The sequence below is a fragment of the Magallana gigas genome, chromosome 2, assembly GCF_963853765.1.
Source record: "Magallana gigas chromosome 2, xbMagGiga1.1, whole genome shotgun sequence".
NCBI classification, from domain to species: domain Eukaryota; kingdom Metazoa; phylum Mollusca; class Bivalvia; order Ostreida; family Ostreidae; genus Magallana; species Magallana gigas.
Genome location: NC_088854.1, coordinates 7976138 through 7994052, shown reverse-complemented (window position 1 = coordinate 7994052; position 17915 = coordinate 7976138). Strand labels below are relative to the sequence as shown.

Sequence of the window (17915 nt, the reverse complement as noted above, 5' to 3'; positions counted from 1 at the left end):
GAAATACATATTCTAGCGATATAGTATTTGTGAAACTTTTTTGTAAGTACCACATTCTCTCTTTAGAAATACGGTAAAAGTAAAACACACTGATCTCGTGTGTCACAGAATGCACTGCTCAGTGAACACAAGTCCAATCTTCAAACTCTGCTACAGTACAATCGATCATACCGAGCCCCGACTCATCCCTTGTGACGTATCATTGAGGTGAATGCTCTAATATTTTTCCACTTGGAACTTAAACCGCTTTTTTAATGAGGCGATTAACGACAAAAACGTACGGCTTACGAATTTATAAATATTTTGGTTCCTGGCGATTCTTTTGGGGGCTTATTACAATTCAGACGTTTCAAACAGCACAGTAAGTTCGATATATTAATCTAAAAAACGGCTGAAACATCGAATAAATATCCGTCTAAACGCAGCTACGTACAATTTGAACCCTGAAGGATTTATGAAATAATCTAATGGTTATGATTCTGTATGTCAGAAGTCTTGTGAAGATGTATTCATCACGGAGTGAATCGAATCACGGGTTATACGACTGTCTAATCCAAAAGCCGAGTGGCTGATCTTGCTGTCAGCGGTGTCTCACGGATAGCACCAATCTGTATAGAAGTGACTGGTAGAGAAATCCGAGCAGATAGGAACTCGATAGACTGTGATCCTAATCACAAGATACCGCTAATCCGTGACCAGAATTACCGTGATCTGGAGCCACAGACTCTGTTAATTAATATTGATATGGTATATAGTATACATACTCAGTATACCATACAGTTTATTGGCCCCTGCGTATTACGTCTTTGATCATAGCATGTTTCAGCAGGTGCAAAACGTTCAAGTGAATTGCTTATTTTAGCGTCTACAACTTCTAATGGATTGAATTTTTTGTCTATGACTTCATGCATCATATTCCCCTCAAAAAATGAAAGTCTCGGTGAATAACTGCAAAAAATGTGCTTGAAATTTATTATAACTCAGATTATTGAGGTTTGTGAGACCTTAGGTTTGCCTACCCACAAATACACATATATGATCATTTCATATCGACATATCATGTATCCAGTCAAAACAATTTACTACAATGGTTTATTGTTTTGAAGCGTTGGAGTATGTTAATGAATAGGTTTTACGTTTAAAAATGCAATTGCAATTAACAATGTGCAATCATGCCCCAGAAGACCAACGAGTCTCGTATAAAGTTATGTAATAACGATGTGTGGGTGATTGCAATCAGTACTGGTAGCGACAGGCGTCATTTCTCTGGGAGGGGGCGGGAGATATAATCAGAATGCAATGGGGCCATTTTTGATTTGTTTAAAGAGTAGACAGTGTGTAAATTCTGACATATTCCATCACTCAGAACAAAGATTCAGAGGCAAAACTTTGCTAATGGTAATGTAGTTTAGTGCACTGCAGCTAAAAGTAATACAATGCAAATGAATTTGTCAAATCGACCATATTATATCATTCCAAGGCGCCAGTTTTTATGCCATAGACTGTTTTGAAAAAGACAAACAACACAGGTTTAAGTTACATCATGGAGGGAAAAAATTTCCCCTACAATACATTCTACGGTAATTTTGGTTTAGACATGTTGAGACCTTTGATAAAACAAGGCGAATTGATGTGTTTAATTAGTACGTGTGCAGCTTCAATTGAAATGTTAAAGATCTACAACATGATCAATACTGCAATTTTGCCCTAGAAAATTGCATTTCACGCTGGGTTGAGTTACACGCCGCAAAGCAATGAAATTAACACAGCCATAGTCCCTCCTAATCGCATTGACTTCAAAATACATCTTGGTTTTAAATAATTAAAAAATCCCAACAATTAACTTTAAATTACCCTGTCTTTTCCTAGTGGTGTTAATTCAATTACTATTTATACCGGTATGTCTAATTGGTTTTTCCCTTTGACTAGGCCTTGTATTTAAAAAAAATCAATTTCGTTTTAGGTCTTTTCTTCAAAGAAATACTGAATGCTGTTTAATTCTTTATCTTCTATGACTCTGCATGTATGGTGTCTAGTGTTCTTTATCATTTAATGCTGACATGGTAGACAAATGCAGTGCACCATCGGTTTTTTTATACTCAGAGCATTAAGATTATTAGCAAATGAAAGGGATATCTGGATTTAAATTGATTGCATCTCCAAAACATTTGATTCTATTCCATTTAGCGTATGTAGATTTCTCTCGTGATGCTCGTTCACCACCGAACAAGAACTGTGTCCTTCTAGAGTGATTGTCAAGATGAAAGCCTGGCCATAATGACACTCTGTTAAACCGCACGTGTGACAAATCTGTACCACCGAAAATCGATTTTCTTGTAGGTGTATGCTGATAATATTATACCAATCACGATGTTCGTGTAGTATGAAACCCGTTTTTTTAATTTTGAAAAATCTAAGAACATGTGAAAAAAAAAACCCAACCAAGATTACTATATTATATTTCTTCTGTCGTTAAACACCCGTTAGACTGAATAGAAATGTACGTTTGTGCTTAAAATAATTTTGAGAAGTTCTCTGTTTGAACATCTCTGTAATATGGTATATCCTTGTATTGATTTGTCATACCGGTACCACCGCCAAATGATTTTTTGCAATGCACAACAATATTATAAATTGATGCGTTGACTAGCTGTAAACATGAGGAGACTGAGTGAGTAACGTTTTTGTGTTTCTTCCTTCAGATTCATGACGACATGCTAGATGATGATATTACTACAGAAGCACAAGACAGGCAGTCTAATTCAACATTGATGTATGAGATAGTTGACAACGGAAATACAGCAAATCCCTCACAGGACCTATCTTCTCAAATCACGCTCAGCCCAGAAGAGAGGTACCGAACGGAAGAGGCTCTGTTTTATAATACCTACGATCCTAATCTTGGATATAACACTGCGGCAATCCTCGGGGGTTTACTACTGTTTATACTTATGTACGTATTTTATAGGACAAAAATTCGCAAACCTTTGATTAAATTTGTCAAAGAAAAATTGAAGGCGTTTAGGAATGAACCAATCGTTGCAAACGACATCGAAGAGATTGAGGAGGCACTTATGTGTGACACAGATGACAAGCCTCATAATATGGGATTTAGGAGTTTCAAAAGTGAAAGTGAAAACCCGGATTCAGTAGGATCATACAACTACAGACAGTACAGACTTGGTGATATTACCCAGCATTCCGCAGACGATGCGCTCATGGTACCTCAGGTTACAATCACAGACGACTCGCACGACCCCCTGCCCATTGTGTTCATGGATACAGACGATTGCACCGCTGAATGGGTTCATAAACAGCATGAACTCCTGCATCCAGGAGGAATAATTGTAAAGGTCAAATCTGATACGATATGTCCTTCTACTAGTGATTTCTTGGAGGAAGGTAAAGGTCGAAAAGTGTGCTGTCCGAACCCGAATTGTATGTTTAACAGGCAAATTACGGCCTGTGCGCATTCTCAGAACGCCTTGAACCTCAATAAGAGTATCCCTATGTTTGATTCTCATGAGTTACGTGTTCCCTACGAGAGACAGAGTAGAGATAAAACTCGTCGAAAACGTCCATTATTAGTTAATACTAAGCACCAGAGCCTTTCGTCGGAACCAAAAACTCCGGTCCGAAGGGTTCATCCTTTTCTATCAGCACAACATCAAAGTGTGTCTTCCGAACCCAAAACTCCTGTTTCAAAGATAAACCCACACAATTTCCCCATTCATATTCCTCCCATTATCAAAATTCAAAACACGGACAAAACAAGTTGCCAAAAATCGAAAGAGGGAAGACGAGATTCTGCGAGTAGCACGTCATCGGATGACCCCTTGATTTATCGTGTATCCAGTGATAAGTGGACTCGTTCTCGTTCTCGTCCCCGTCGGAGCGTGACGGAGGACGCTGGGTACGCGTGTTGCCAGCACCCTCCTCTGATCCGCCCTCCGAACATCAAACAGCTGAGCGTGGAGGAGGCGTGTCAGCTGGGTCTCCTGATTCCACATACCCCTAAATGTGTCAGTAACTCTCCCTCTTGTCAAAGCATCTTGCAAATGGAAACACCGTTATGACGCACATTGGTGCGACTTTTTTCATGTTATTAAATATATATATATACCCTTAGAATTTTAATGTCTTTTGTGTTTGTTTTTTTTTTTGGTTTCTAATGATACTTTTAACGACACACTTAAAACTGATGACAATTACTCGCATTCCCCAGTGGTTTATTGGTTTTGGTCAAGCTTTTCTCTGTTTGGAATACTTTGTTGAATGGTTCAATTATGTTCTTATTCACCAGTTTAAATGAACGTAATCTAAAAATACATAAATTAAAAACTCAAACACATGCAGGGACATAATTCATGGCTCAAAAGAAGAAATATCACAATTGTATCTTATAACACATATCTTTTTCTGAGTTACATTTAAAATTACTAATTTTAAAGAATATATATAACATATGAACTACAGCTAAGTTTTATATGGACTTTAAAAAACTCAACAGCATTTAAACTACGTTTGCCACCCTTTGTATAATAACACTTATCGCTGCAAATGACAACATATACAAATTCTCAGCAAAAATCATCTACACCAACCAAAACTTCTGATTTGCACTTAACTTTCAAATAGTTAAGAACGATGCATTGACCTTGACCTCTGGTTGCGACCCGAGATCTTGACATTTGCTTAATATCACAAACACTTCCGTTTGGTTGAATATTGGATTGTTGCAAGTTGCCGATGGAAATGACATTACACCTATGAAAGAGAAAAATTATGTCAAAATAAGGTTTTCTTTGGATTGCTTAATATTTAAAACAATGAAGACGAACAGAAAATTTAAAGTCAGTACAATGTATATTAAAACAATGCAGACACCAATATTCAAACGGCTCTGGCTGTTTTTCCAATGATAATTTTGCCCATATTAAGTGTTATTATTTTTAACCTATCAACAAAGACAAATTTTAATCACAAAGAATTGTCAATCATGTTAAGCAAGATAAAAAATAAATTTATTGTTTTGACATTTCGTCACGGGCAATTGATATCAATCGTTGTTGTCTTGTTTTAATATCTGTGCTAGACATATCAATTATAAAATGTTGAAAATTTCAGATTATTTTAGTTCCTAATTTAAAAATTATTCTATTTATCAGGGTGAACACTTAGAAGTTTTGTTGAGTGTATAATTATACCGGCTGTGTGTAGCGATATTCATTTGTGCAAAAGGATACATTCTCCATTGGCATACCAATTTATTCTCAGATTCCATTTACCAATACTCATGATCTCTAAATAGGACTATACATGTACTTATTCTAGCACTATATGCCCATGTATACATACATATATACTAGTATATAAATACAATGTAATTGTATCTTGAAGAATAACTACATCGGTCTTTCTGCCTGCAGATGACGGCATGTTCCAAATGAATACTGATCTGCACAATCACACACCCCTAAGGTCCACCAAAGCGACGTCAAGATAACAATATGTTGGATAGATAAGGAAGAAACTGGTGCCAGGCTTTGACAGGTCGTTCATCTTTGTCACCGTCATTGCTGTTTCTGTGGTAACCCTTTCGATATCCACAAGAAAGAACCAAAACTACTGGCACATCATTTTTGCGTCATATGAAAATAAACGATTCTAGCACGCATTAAACTAATTATACAATGAGAAAAAACGAGCTCGCTCGATGGTATTATAACTATATTCTACCAGTAAATCATTTTGTACGAATCATTTGGTTAACTACCATTTCATAAAAATCGAAGAAAATAAGTAAACCTCTCATTTTTTTCTTTGACGTTAGTGTTAACTTTTGAAAACAACCCTTCTTGAAACAGTTTGTAATAATATTCAGATAAAATCGTTTGTTAGTTTACTGACTGCGCCATAAAATAGTAACACGTCGTTATTTGAGGACATGTTGCCACAAGGAATGAACAATCTATTATTATCAAGGGATCTTGTCTGCAACATCAAAAAGCCGCTCAATCATTTTCTTGTTTGCATGGACTGTAAGCTGTACCATAATCTAGTGACATACACCTTAGATTAACCTGTTATCATAGCTGTTCCAGAATAGGAAGTTTTTTTCCTCCCAAAGACTAAATCGATGAATGTTGATGCAGTTACTAGAAAAGATTTGCAGCACTGGTGCTCTTTTGAAATTGAAGATCGTTTACCTTTTAGTATTGCAGGTATCAAAAGTTTGTAACATACCGTAGTGAATACAAAAAAGGTTTTAATCGTAGCATCAATCTCAACAAGGTTAGTTTCATGAAGGTTACAGCCAAGTAGGGTATTCTACAGACATGCGCTAACGGACTAAAGCATCCGTTTTCTGTGAACAATACAAAAGACTTAGTACATTGATGATATCATCCCCTATCTTTATTTTGAATTTTATCAAGTGACGGGCGTTTTAGCTTAAAAACATCAAATTGTCAGATGTCCTGAAGCTTATCGATTAGAAAGGTTGGTCTCTTATCATTAATCAAAACCTCATGAAGCCATTTGTTAAAAGAAAAAGTTAGAATTCAACTAATACACATAATGTGTTAGCTGAAAGATAAAGGAATAAAATTGAACTGCGTTTAATCAAATAGCTTTTACATTTTTTCCCCGTTTTTTGTATTTTAGACATTAGCTGAATTGATAAACTGCATAGTCACATGCTGTCTATACCTTCTGTTCATCCTCCTCTTTGGGCGATAAAAACTAACATAACTGTTGAAATCTGCTGAATGTTCAATTCTCTAAGTGAAATGATGGGCTCGACTTTTACCACAGAAGATTAAATCTTTTCACGGAAATTGGTGAAGCATCATTGTATGGCCAAATATCGGTTATTAATAATGATAAAAACCATTGATGATTTCTTGGCAGAGATTGGTCAAGTTGATGTTAAGTGATGTTGCAATGGTTACTCAGGTGATAATACAACAGGTGTATGGCAGTCAAGGGCCCTTGCCGATGTTACATCATTTAACTTCAAAGGCGTTCGATTGAGATGGCTTTTTTATCAATTTTATGACAAACACGTGGAACAAAAAAGTGTAGAAGGAGTAAAAATGAACTGATGTATTTGAATTGATTGTAAACTTTTCAATTTTGCACAAATTGTTTTACGTTGCATTTCGATTACCAACAAGAGTAGACTGCTTTAATATTTGCTGGCAATTTAACGGTATCATTCTTTAAAACAAACATAAAACCCCTCTCCATATATAGTAGGAATATTTGGCTCTTTCAAGGGAAGTTTTCAGCGTTCTCAAGGTTTGAAAGGTAAAATTTGTCTCCTCAAAAACACTGACGCGAATCGTGATAAAAGGTTAAAAAAAAATACATTGAAATCATTTTAAATTCAAAATTTAATCATGTAAACAGTGGAAATGACCAACAAACAAACAGTAACTAGTAGTAATAGTATTGCAAAAGGATTAACATTAGTTTTTGGCAAATGAAATAGTGATGTGTGCTGCTTATGATCACATGCCTTCATATGCACTGAACCACTCCCTTACTCAGCAGGTGCCCTTCCTTGAACAAGTACAGAGGTGGCCAAACAAGGAACTCCACGAACTGGCCAGTGTGGGTGAACTGTTTGTATCGGGTGTTATCACAAATCTCGCCGGGTTTCACAGACCACGTGATCACTAGAGGCGGGTCTTGGACATTCATGAGCCAGCATAGTTCCACGGCCCTCGTGATAAATCCCGCGCAGGAAGATTGCTGGGCGTCACTCAGTGCGGTCCGACCGTCAGGGGTTTCACTAAAAAACTAATAAAGAAATTGACCTTATCAGTACTAGGTAACCATAGTACTATATTGGAATAATTTTCTATTAGAAATATTGCAAAAATAGATCTTAATACTAGAATAAACTTATTCAGTTTAATCTTTTCGTTAATATGATAATCTTATGACGTTTACAATATTAACTGTTGGTGAACTTTATGAGCATATCCTCATCCAAGCGTGATAAGTCTCAAATTAAAATAAAATCATGATTTAATATGTTGAGGGGATACCTTTTGAACGGCCTTTACCGCATGCACGGCGCAAGCCTTTCTGATGTCTTTTATGGCTTTTAACTCCTCTTTTGATAACTTCTTAACACTCGACAACACCACCTGCAAGTAATTAACTATTACTTTATATATACAGTATTAAACCAGAGAACAGAAGAATCGTTGCAAACAACGTCCCCAATCAAGTGATGATTGGACGTTTACCGCCGTAGGGTAGAAATCTACTCACGGTCTCCCTGGTTCTACCGGTCGTGTGGAGCATTAGGAGCACTTTGTGAAGCTCCGAGAGCTGGCCGCTGGCGGCCACTTTACCGAAGTTAAAGCAGTCCTATTGTAAGAGGAATATATCACAGGGTTAACGGTTTACTCATCAAATACAGGAACACATCACAGAAAAATAATCTACCCATAAACTACAGACAACCAGGCCAGGTGTTACGATCATTTTTATCACATTAAAAGCACAATTAAATATCTTACAAACAATTATTTACTTAAACTATATGCAAGTTTTTATGTTTTTATGTTGTTAAACAGATGGTGTTTTCAATAAGAAGCTTGAATACTAAAGATTTAAAAAACAACAACATAAATTATGTTTAATAAAACAGGTTAAAATATGTACTCATGAACACACTGAATAGAATATTCCCATAACGTCGTTCATATAGACACTGCTTTTGTGTGAATTGACGTTACACTTGTGTCTTTCACTAATTAACAATTTTTTTATTGTCAATGAGTCCATGACTAATTAGTCATGGACTTATTGACAATAAAAAATTGTTAATTAGTAAAAGACACTTGTATACAAATTGTTTTTGCGTCCAGTGTGTTCTAAGGTCTTGTAATAAATGTAACCGCTACATTTCAATAACAATATATCTGGTCATATGCCTAAGAATTGGTCCTCAAATTTGTTAAATATGTCAAAGGTCTCAGAACAAGACTGGACATGTACCTTGAGAATCCTCAACAGTAAGTCGACAGCCTCTCTCTCAGACATGTGATACTGTGACGTCAGCGCCTCAAAGGCGTCTGTCCATTCATTGTCGTAGAGCTCCGAGAACTTCTCTGCGATCCTCGTAGGTCGGTTGGTATCGCTCAGGTCGGTAATGGCGGGGTTCCCATCCGTCAGCTGGGTGCTAGCTACCGCACTCAGTCTGAACATTAATAGATAAGTGGTCAATTATCATGAGTTGTAATAGTAAATAACGAAACATGTGTAGATTGTTATGGACCTGTCAATGTATCGTTTCAGACGTCCATTCCTGCAACTGGGGATAACACTATACAAACAATCACCGGTTGTGTTACAAATGAGTGTGGACGTAAACATGAACGCTGACCAGACAATAAACACCCAAACAGAGGTCATCCTTTGTAAATACATACAGGTGACATAATTTGATTAATTTTCATGCAGGTACGAATATTAAATTGTAAAATGCGTAGTGTTTCAGATCACTTCAACAGAAACTGCCGTTTCATATAATATATAACTATTCGTTGAATTATCAATTTATGGCTCCCTTTCATTTTTAGCCCCAAAACAGTTTGTGTGTGTGTGGGGGGGGGGGGGTTAATATTATTTCTTCAATATTATTATTTCCAATATCAATTTTAGATTAATGTCTGCTTCGAAGAAAAAATGCCCCTCCCCCTCCCGATGCTACGTGCCTGTAAGTTATTTGTACTGTGTTATTAGTTTCATTACAAAATTCGTGTAAAATCATTAAAATAACTGTTTTTGCATTACCTTGTCAGAAGGTTTTGCTTGTCTTTGGATATCTTATCCATCTCCTCTAACGACTCTTTTAGTTTATTCTGTAGGTCATTGACTCGGGCTTCATACGTGTCCTTGATCTTCGTGAACTCGTCCTCCAGTTCCAGTAGCTGAGCCTTGAGCTGACTTAAACTGGACTTTTCCTTGTCTGCGCTTTCTTCAGCCGATTTCTTTTCAGAAGCAATTTTAGCCAAGTCCGCTTTCAAGCTGTCAATAATCATTTGCAAAGAAAACAAAAATGTCACCTTTCATGTCTTTTGTAAACGCTATAGTTATTAGATTGTGACCCCAGACCTTGAGACCAACCTTTCGCACTCCAGAAGAGCCTGTGTCAGCTTCTCGTCTCTCTCCTTCACCTGTTGGGCCAGGTGTGTCCTCTCTACTTTCAGTTTGCTCTCAGCATCTATCACCGTCACATCTTTGTCCTTCAGTGCTCTGTGACAGATTAAAATAAGTTTTAAAAGTTTGTTTTCAATACATATTTATTAGACGGAACAAGACTTTGTTGTCTGACATCTGGACATACGTGTACAATGTGGAGTTTTCTCCCTTGAGTTTGTTGAATTGTCGCAGAATTTGGTCCAACTCATCCTTTGTTGTGAGGGGCTTCGTCGCTTTGGCTTTGACTGAGGTAGTTTGTTTGGAGTCCGGAGTTTTAGAGTGCGGTGTAGATCTACTGGATTTGTCGCCCTCTGGTGATTTTGAGGTGGCACTTTCCTCGCTGGCCGTGACGTATTCCCATAAATTGTGAATATCGTCTCGGAGTTTATCCAGTTCCGACCTCGTCTTTAGAATAATCCTGCAATACCCCTCAGTTTATTACAAAATGGCTAACACAAGAGACATAACTCGGCTAAGTAATCAAGATTTAATGAGTACAGCGCTGACAAGGAATTACGTTAGTCAGGGGGTTAGGGCCGGTGCCTATTACCGAGAATGACGTCACGACAGTCATACAGTGCAGCGCGTTAACTGATTTATTGTGAATTTGTGATTGGAATAGACAGACACACGTCGACAACGATGAGATTATTTTTTAGCGATGCTATCTTCGCGAAAGACATTTGTTGTAAAGATATATCTATAGTTGCTTTGTTGGTATTGTTAAGCAGACGATCGAGTAATGAACGTTATCATATATGTAAATGTAATTTATGTTCTGATAAACTGTAGTACATTAATATCGTTAAACAACATGTGTGTACTATGTAGAACAGTCTAACCCTAGATCTACTAGTATTTAGTCGCTTAATATTCTCAATAACTAAAAAATCAAAGTTAATAAAACATCTGCATTTAAGAATTTTCGTTTTTACAAAGTCTTGTGGAGATTAATTCCTACTTAAAGCATCACTGATGCCCGAGAGGGGCTTCACATCTGATCTGGCGCTCAGTGAACAGACACAATACTCATCATTAGGACAAAAAGCGTTACATTCGTACGTTGGGATAACAAAAAGGGAAGAAGAAGCTTTTATTTTTTTATATAAACTACACTTTATAGTTTAAAAATCATTGATCTCCTTTTGTATATAAATCATATTACACAACCAGTGCTGTATGAATTATTTTAGTTTCAAAGGAAGTTTACCCCTCTTTGATGTCCACTTCCTTTACTTTGCCCTCCGCCCCCGATTTACACGTGCGGACCACGTGAGAAATATTTGAGACATCTACCTCCTTCAGGGACACGCCCAGAATTTTACAGATCCCCTCCAGCTCTTGCTTTGTTTTGTTCAGAGATTCAGATACTTTCTTCAGAGAGTTGATTTCACTAGAAAAAGTTTTAAATTAGAAATAAAAAACATATAAAGAGAGTTCAAACCCATCGAAATAGTAAACGTTCTTTAAAGATAACACTGCAACAACTTCATTGAGAATTACAATGGATAAAAAAATCTAGCGTTTCTAAGATAGATATTGACAAGTTTTCTACAAAATGCACAATACTGTCACCAAAGAGATAGAGAATTAGGACATGGGCATTGACCACGTGGACTAACTTGACCATGTGTTTGTTCTGGGACTGGATTTGTACAAATCCTATCTGTACAATGTCCAGTTTCTTCAGCAACTGGCTACAGGACTCAGACACGCCCTCGTGAGTTTGACTGACGATTGACAGCTGTCTGGTGGGAGTTGGAGTGTCCCCATGTATATTGTCGTCAGTATAAGTGGTGGTCACTCCAGTGTCAAGGTTCCTGATTCGAGTCTCCAACGCAGCTATATCGTTTTCTAACTCCTTAAGAGATTTGTCTTTGCCTGTTGACACACTACAATTGCAAGTAAACCTTTCTACCAAACAAACTAAAAGTTGTTCTTTAAAAACCAAAATTTCACACTACAACTATGAATTTTAGAAAAAGAAGCATTAAAAAAAATCTTTAAAGTAGAAAAATGCATATATAAAAAAGAAAAAGAATATGAGTTTACCTAAAAGATTCATGAATGAAAAGTCTTATGTGCTTTAACATGTCTATAGATCTAAGACTGGAAATGTCCTGTGCGGGGAGTGAGTTTTGACTTAGGTCGGTATAAGACGAAAGTTCTTTGAAGGAAGCCTCGATTTCACTGACCAATTGAGCCAGTAAACTTCCGGATTCTCGGAGTCGGCTGATCTGTTGGTCTTGTTCGTGCAATACCCTAGAAACCGTCAAAATGTAGGAAATTCAAACAAAAAGGAAACACCCACAACCAATCACAGGCCTGCTAGCAAAGCGTGAGCGATAAAAGCAAGAATTAACCAATCGATAAATAATCGATTCTAACATTTAAAATTCTACAATCTAGAAGTAGTAAAATATATAAGATAAGTCTGCATAAGAATGAAATGATAAGAACCCGTCACTTTAAAGTGTGCTGAGTAATTATTATTGAAATCATTAAAATCCAAAAAGTTGATAGCTTTCTTTAAAGAAGAAATGATAGAATATGTATTATTGAAGAGTATAAGCAAAAGCAGGACAGAATGAATTACTGTTCTTCCACCAGTTTAACAGTGCTAGATGACTGGCATTATACAGACCTGTCTTTTTCTTCTATTTGCCTGAGGCGAGCGAGGACCTGTGACTTTGTGTCCACTAGCAGAGCCTGGAGAGCTGATACAGAGTTGGAACTAGAGCGAGGAGTACTAGTTTTCTTCTGGTTGCTTTTTGAAGACGTCGAAATGTCGTGGCAAAATCTATTTATATCTTTTTCCAGCTCCAAATAATTACTCTTCCAGACAGATTTATCTTCTTCTATTCCTCTGGGAACAAAAAAGATTTGTTATGAATGGAATATGAATAGAACAATATACAGTACTGAAGTTCTTCAAACAATTTTGCTACAGACCCTGAAACGTGCTACTACACCTCTAAAACGAACCGTACCGTTCCGTGCAAGAAACGAACCGTACCGTTCACAAAACAAAACGTACCGTTCACAAAGCGTACCGTACCGTTCACAAAACGAACCGTACCGTTCACAAAGCGAACCGTACCGTTCACAAAGCGAACCGTACCGTGCAAAAAGCGTGCAAGATAATTTATGCAAGACCCGCCTCCAGACGGACAAAAAAGCGTACCGTACCGTGCAACAAGCGTGCAACTTCCATATATGGCTTATTGACCTAATGTCTTTCGATGAATACGGACGGAGATTATCGCTGACCAGATAAGTTCAATATTTTGCTAGATTTTTTATAATGGATTAGATAACACATACTAAGATTTAAAACTGTAATTCTTATTAAAACAGTCACAAAAATATTTCCTTTCTTAGACCGTAACCATTTCTTTGTTTTTCGACAAAACTTGCATCGCCGATTCCTTAAACATTGTAAACTATTAACGTTCACACAATCCGTGGTGATACTATTTTGATTATTTTTATGAAATGTTTGAAACATTGGGTACATACTGGACTTTACATAGCTTTAAGTGATTAGAGAGAGAGAGAGAGAGAGAGAGAGAGAGAGAGAGAGAGAGAGAGAGAGAGAGAGAGAGAGAGAGAGAGAGAGAGAGAGATCGTTACCCGAAACGTTAGAAAAGTAGCGTTTGTTTAGAAATATATATATACACTATGGCTAAACAAGGTTGAAATATATCTATATATAATTTTATATCATTTTTAAATTTAAAAAAAATGTCGACTTAAGTTACGCAGACCCAGAAAATGTAAATGACAACCACATATTACCGGTGACTCGAGTGATTTGTTCTTGAGCTATTTAGGTACCAATAAATAAACAAAAAATCACTCATACATGTATGATGAATTGTAAATAAATACATGTACAAAATCTTAATGCATTAAATGCAAGCATTGAACGGAAAAAAAGAACACGCATTCCATAAAATAACTTTAAACTTTATTTTCCGCATAGCTGGTAATGGCGTCGTGATTTCACATGAACAAAAATCACTCGTGCGAAACACGTGTACAGAAGCTGATCTTTGGTTCTATACACAACAGGTGTTATTGTCTTTCTTTGGTTTTTAGCAGTTATTGTACTTTACAACTAACTCTGTATATTTGGACGCTTAAATAGGTGTACACGAGATGCCGGTATTCACACAATCTGTCGTGTGTATAGTCTGAATATATCTTACTTCTACTTTGTTAGTTTCATGGCTTTTCTTAATCTCTAAAAAACAAAAGAACCGTCTGTAGAAATGGACACAAACAACTACACGAAAGACTATCGGCGCGTGGATCCGTGGAACAATTCAGCGACTCTATACATGCGGAATTTTCACATATAAACTTGCGATAAAAATATCATTTACCGGGTACATTAATGTACCAAAAAAAAAGATTAATTAAATCATAAATAGTTGAATGAGATAACAAGTACATGTAAGCACAAACACAGCTCTTTTAAAATTTATTTTCAATCTTATATGTGTGATGTGAAATAGCGTCGAAATTTTAACCGTCGAGATCAATCTATATGTACATCGTCCGCTTTTAGTCATTGTGTTGAAATCGTTGTGAAAACCGTGAGTCTAAAATAAATGAATTCAATTCATACAAATAAAAATCTAATAATTCCAAATGGTTTGCACACAATCACATACACCCTCTCAGAGAGAGAGAGAGAGAGAGAGAGAGAGAGAGAGAGAACTTTTGTGTTGATTATAATACTTAAATTGAAATTTTATCACTGAACTTTATTATTTAAAATTTCGCTTTAGGTTTTTATAGTTGGTCATTTGAGCGGGATTTTATCTTAGGACTCAACGTGCTTCGCCTGTCAATCAGTTTAAGTATAACAGTACAGATCACGCCACGCGCCGCGTGCTACTTGGCTCCTCCTATTTGGTTAGAAGAAAATTATCGAATGAAACGTTTTTGTTTTGTTTTCTTATATCCCTATTGAAAAGAGTGTTACTATTTTAAATTATTCAACAATAATTTCTCTCCGATTTCATGATTATAATTCATGTACTGGCGATCAGATTCGTTTTCCCTCGCTGTCGTATTATTTTTGTTACTAGATAAATTTTTATATATTTATAACTTTAAACATTCATTTGTTGATTACCGGGTATTTTTTCGTGTCCTGTTTACAACAAGTATGTGTGTAAAAAGGTAAATAAAATATAAACAGGTTAGTCAGCATTTGTAAAACGTCAGCTAAATCGCATGCATACAGTGAAGAGCGGACACTTGTTCAACAGAATAATAAATATCGCCATTATATAAATAAAAGTTATTGACTTGTTGTGTATATCCAGTTGTGTACATATCGTATGAAATATGTTACATGAACATGTATAGTTTAACGGAAAAACAAAAACTAATAGTCATATTTTGACTATACACGCGATCTTAGTTCAGATAAGAGAGGCGATGACGGGTTAGATGTAGGTATGATCTATGTATACAAACAAGTGCAGAAAATCATAGAATTAATATTTAAATGAATAAAAATTCGTGTCAAAAAACTATAGTTGATTTCAAGATTTCTTATCTATCCATTAATTTTACATCGTCTATTCACTAAGGCAATCGGCGATCGACAATAGTACTACAGTAGTACGCAATGAAGAATGATCATACGAATTATGAATAATAAAAACTAGCCGAGAATCAAGACAACGATAAAGGAAACTAAACTAAAAAAAATATCGGAATAAAGTCGGGGCAATTTGTTATAGCAATTTTAAATGGATTAGAAGTATTTAATGACTTCAACTCAAGTACATGTATAGAAATAAAAACTCAAGATGCTTTGTAAAATTATCGACAGCTCGCTGAATTAACAAAAATATATCGGATTAAAGTCAAACAGTTCTTTTAATCTATCTGAATGATTATATTAATCTAAATTAAATACTAATAATAACAGACTGATCAAAATTAAAATTACCCCCGCTTCCCAATTGTCACTGAGTACACGATTCACGCAACGTATCAAAAACGGGGGAACGGATGGACGTTCTGATTTTAAATAGATCGAATGAAATTCTTTTTTAATATATCATATAAAAAAAGAAAAATTCTTGTCATAATTACCACCTTGCTGAAGTAGATCGGGCAAAAACTAAACAAAATTATATGGAGAAAAATCAAAGCGTTCAGGCCACGCCTACCTCATTAATAAAGCGCGCAAACCGTTCACAAAGCGTGCAGCTATTTTTAGCAAAGCGTACCGTGCAAGAAGCGAACCGTTCCGTTCACAAAGCGTACCGTACCGTTCACAAAGCGAACCGTACCGTTCACAAAACGAACCGTACCGTTCACAAAGCGAACCGTACCGTTCATAAAGCGTAACGAACCGAACCGTGCAACTGGTGTAGTAGCACGTTTCAGGGTCTGTATCTTCTCAAAACATTTCTTACATTGAGTAAGGAAAACAATATCAGGATGGCGATGAAGCCGATGATAGTCTAATTCACGAACATGTTAATATTTGCTTTGTCTTTCAAAGGGAACATGCGTATTCACCTTTGCAAATGTTGCAATGACAAATAAGTAAACAAATACTGTAAAATATAGAACATTGTCTTGTGAGTATACCAGTTTGTCTTATTTAGTTATTAGATCTAAATACATATTTGGCTTTCTTTATTATGTAGACCTTTTTCTGTATCCTAGCAATTTAGTCAATATTGATCCTTTTTATGTACACGTGTACTATAAGTCCTGCCTTGTCTTATCCCTCTGTTCATCCTTTCCACCGTCTTACACACTACATTCACCCACTGACCACTCACTGACCTGGCCCGATCGTGCTGACCCTGTAAGTCCTTGGCCACCATGTCCAATGACGTCATCAGTTCAGCAATGTCGTACATTTCCGATTCTGTCCGGTACCGCGGTTTCTTGGACGCTTTACCGCTGGAGGTCATTCCGCTTATCTTTTGGATCTCTTTTTTCAGCTTATTTAGATCGGTCCGTAGCATATTTTCGGAGTTTTCCTTTTCTTGCATTGCACTGTTAAATTTCAATTTTTTATTGTATTTTTGAATCGATTATCGAAGTAAGATATGAATTTTTTCAGCTCGTAAATGATATTTAAATTACCTTTCATATTTTCTTTTCAAATTATTTTCAAGTTCTTTAAACCTTGTTTCAAAATCTTTTTTCTCTTCTTGGTACCTAGAAAATAATTTTGAAAACAAGAACATTTGAATTCAAATGAAATGCATGCTAATTACATAAAACGTTCATGTCTGTAAACAAAACGAAAGTCTTTAGGCAGCCTAAGAACTTCTAGTATACAAATATAACAGTTGGATTATAAACCTAATTGAATACAACAGTTCTCCATCATAGAGTATGAACCAATCCAGTAAAGATTTCTGAAAGTTCCATTTTATCGTCGTCGCATCGAAATGAAATTTTCAAATGTTTCAAACTGCGCATTTCTTGTGGTTTTTTGCACCCTCACTACTCTATTAGTCCTCTATGTTTTCTTTAGAGTTTAAAGACCATTAAAGCAATAAACATTTAATGACTCAATTTTCAAACGACATTTAATTTAATTCTCTTATAATATTTATATATTTATCGTTCAAAATTGATCTAATACGAGTTATTTGGTATGCTAAGTCATTCGTCTGAGAACGTTCTTTGATGTCCTG

At 36.1% G+C, this 17915-nt stretch overlaps 2 protein-coding genes across 6 annotated transcripts in view; one reads left to right on the top strand and one right to left on the bottom strand.

The window, feature by feature from the left end:
* Positions 1–338: 338 nt before the first annotated feature.
* Positions 339–4137, top strand: LOC105329097 (uncharacterized). Its single transcript, XM_066074818.1, has 2 exons — positions 339–361; positions 2703–4137. The coding sequence occupies exon 2, from the start codon at positions 2715–2717 to the stop codon at positions 4074–4076; it is 1362 nt and encodes a 453-aa protein (XP_065930890.1). The 5' UTR covers positions 339–361; positions 2703–2714; the 3' UTR covers positions 4077–4137.
* A 3245-nt stretch (positions 4138–7382) lies between these two features.
* LOC105329098 (uncharacterized) overlaps positions 7383–17915 on the bottom strand; it is an 18467-nt gene continuing 7934 nt past the window's right edge. For 3 of the 5 annotated variants that reach the window (XM_066074813.1, XM_066074812.1, XM_066074814.1), the window contains exons 8-20: positions 17356–17430; positions 17050–17265; positions 12869–13090; positions 12277–12486; positions 11847–12116; positions 11435–11617; positions 10370–10642; positions 10150–10278; positions 9817–10050; positions 9019–9220; positions 8287–8385; positions 8058–8159; positions 7383–7806 (exon numbers count right to left, since the gene is read on the bottom strand). In XM_066074813.1, the coding sequence (XP_065930885.1) occupies positions 7525–7806; positions 8058–8159; positions 8287–8385; positions 9019–9220; positions 9817–10050; positions 10150–10278; positions 10370–10642; positions 11435–11617; positions 11847–12116; positions 12277–12486; positions 12869–13090; positions 17050–17265; positions 17356–17430 (2497 nt within the window). In that variant the 3' untranslated portion in view covers positions 7383–7524. The remainder of the gene's footprint in view (positions 7807–8057; positions 8160–8286; positions 8386–9018; positions 9221–9816; positions 10051–10149; positions 10279–10369; positions 10643–11434; positions 11618–11846; positions 12117–12276; positions 12487–12868; positions 13091–17049; positions 17266–17355; positions 17431–17915) is intronic. The other 2 variants (XM_066074815.1, XM_066074817.1) reach the window with 2 other exon arrangements.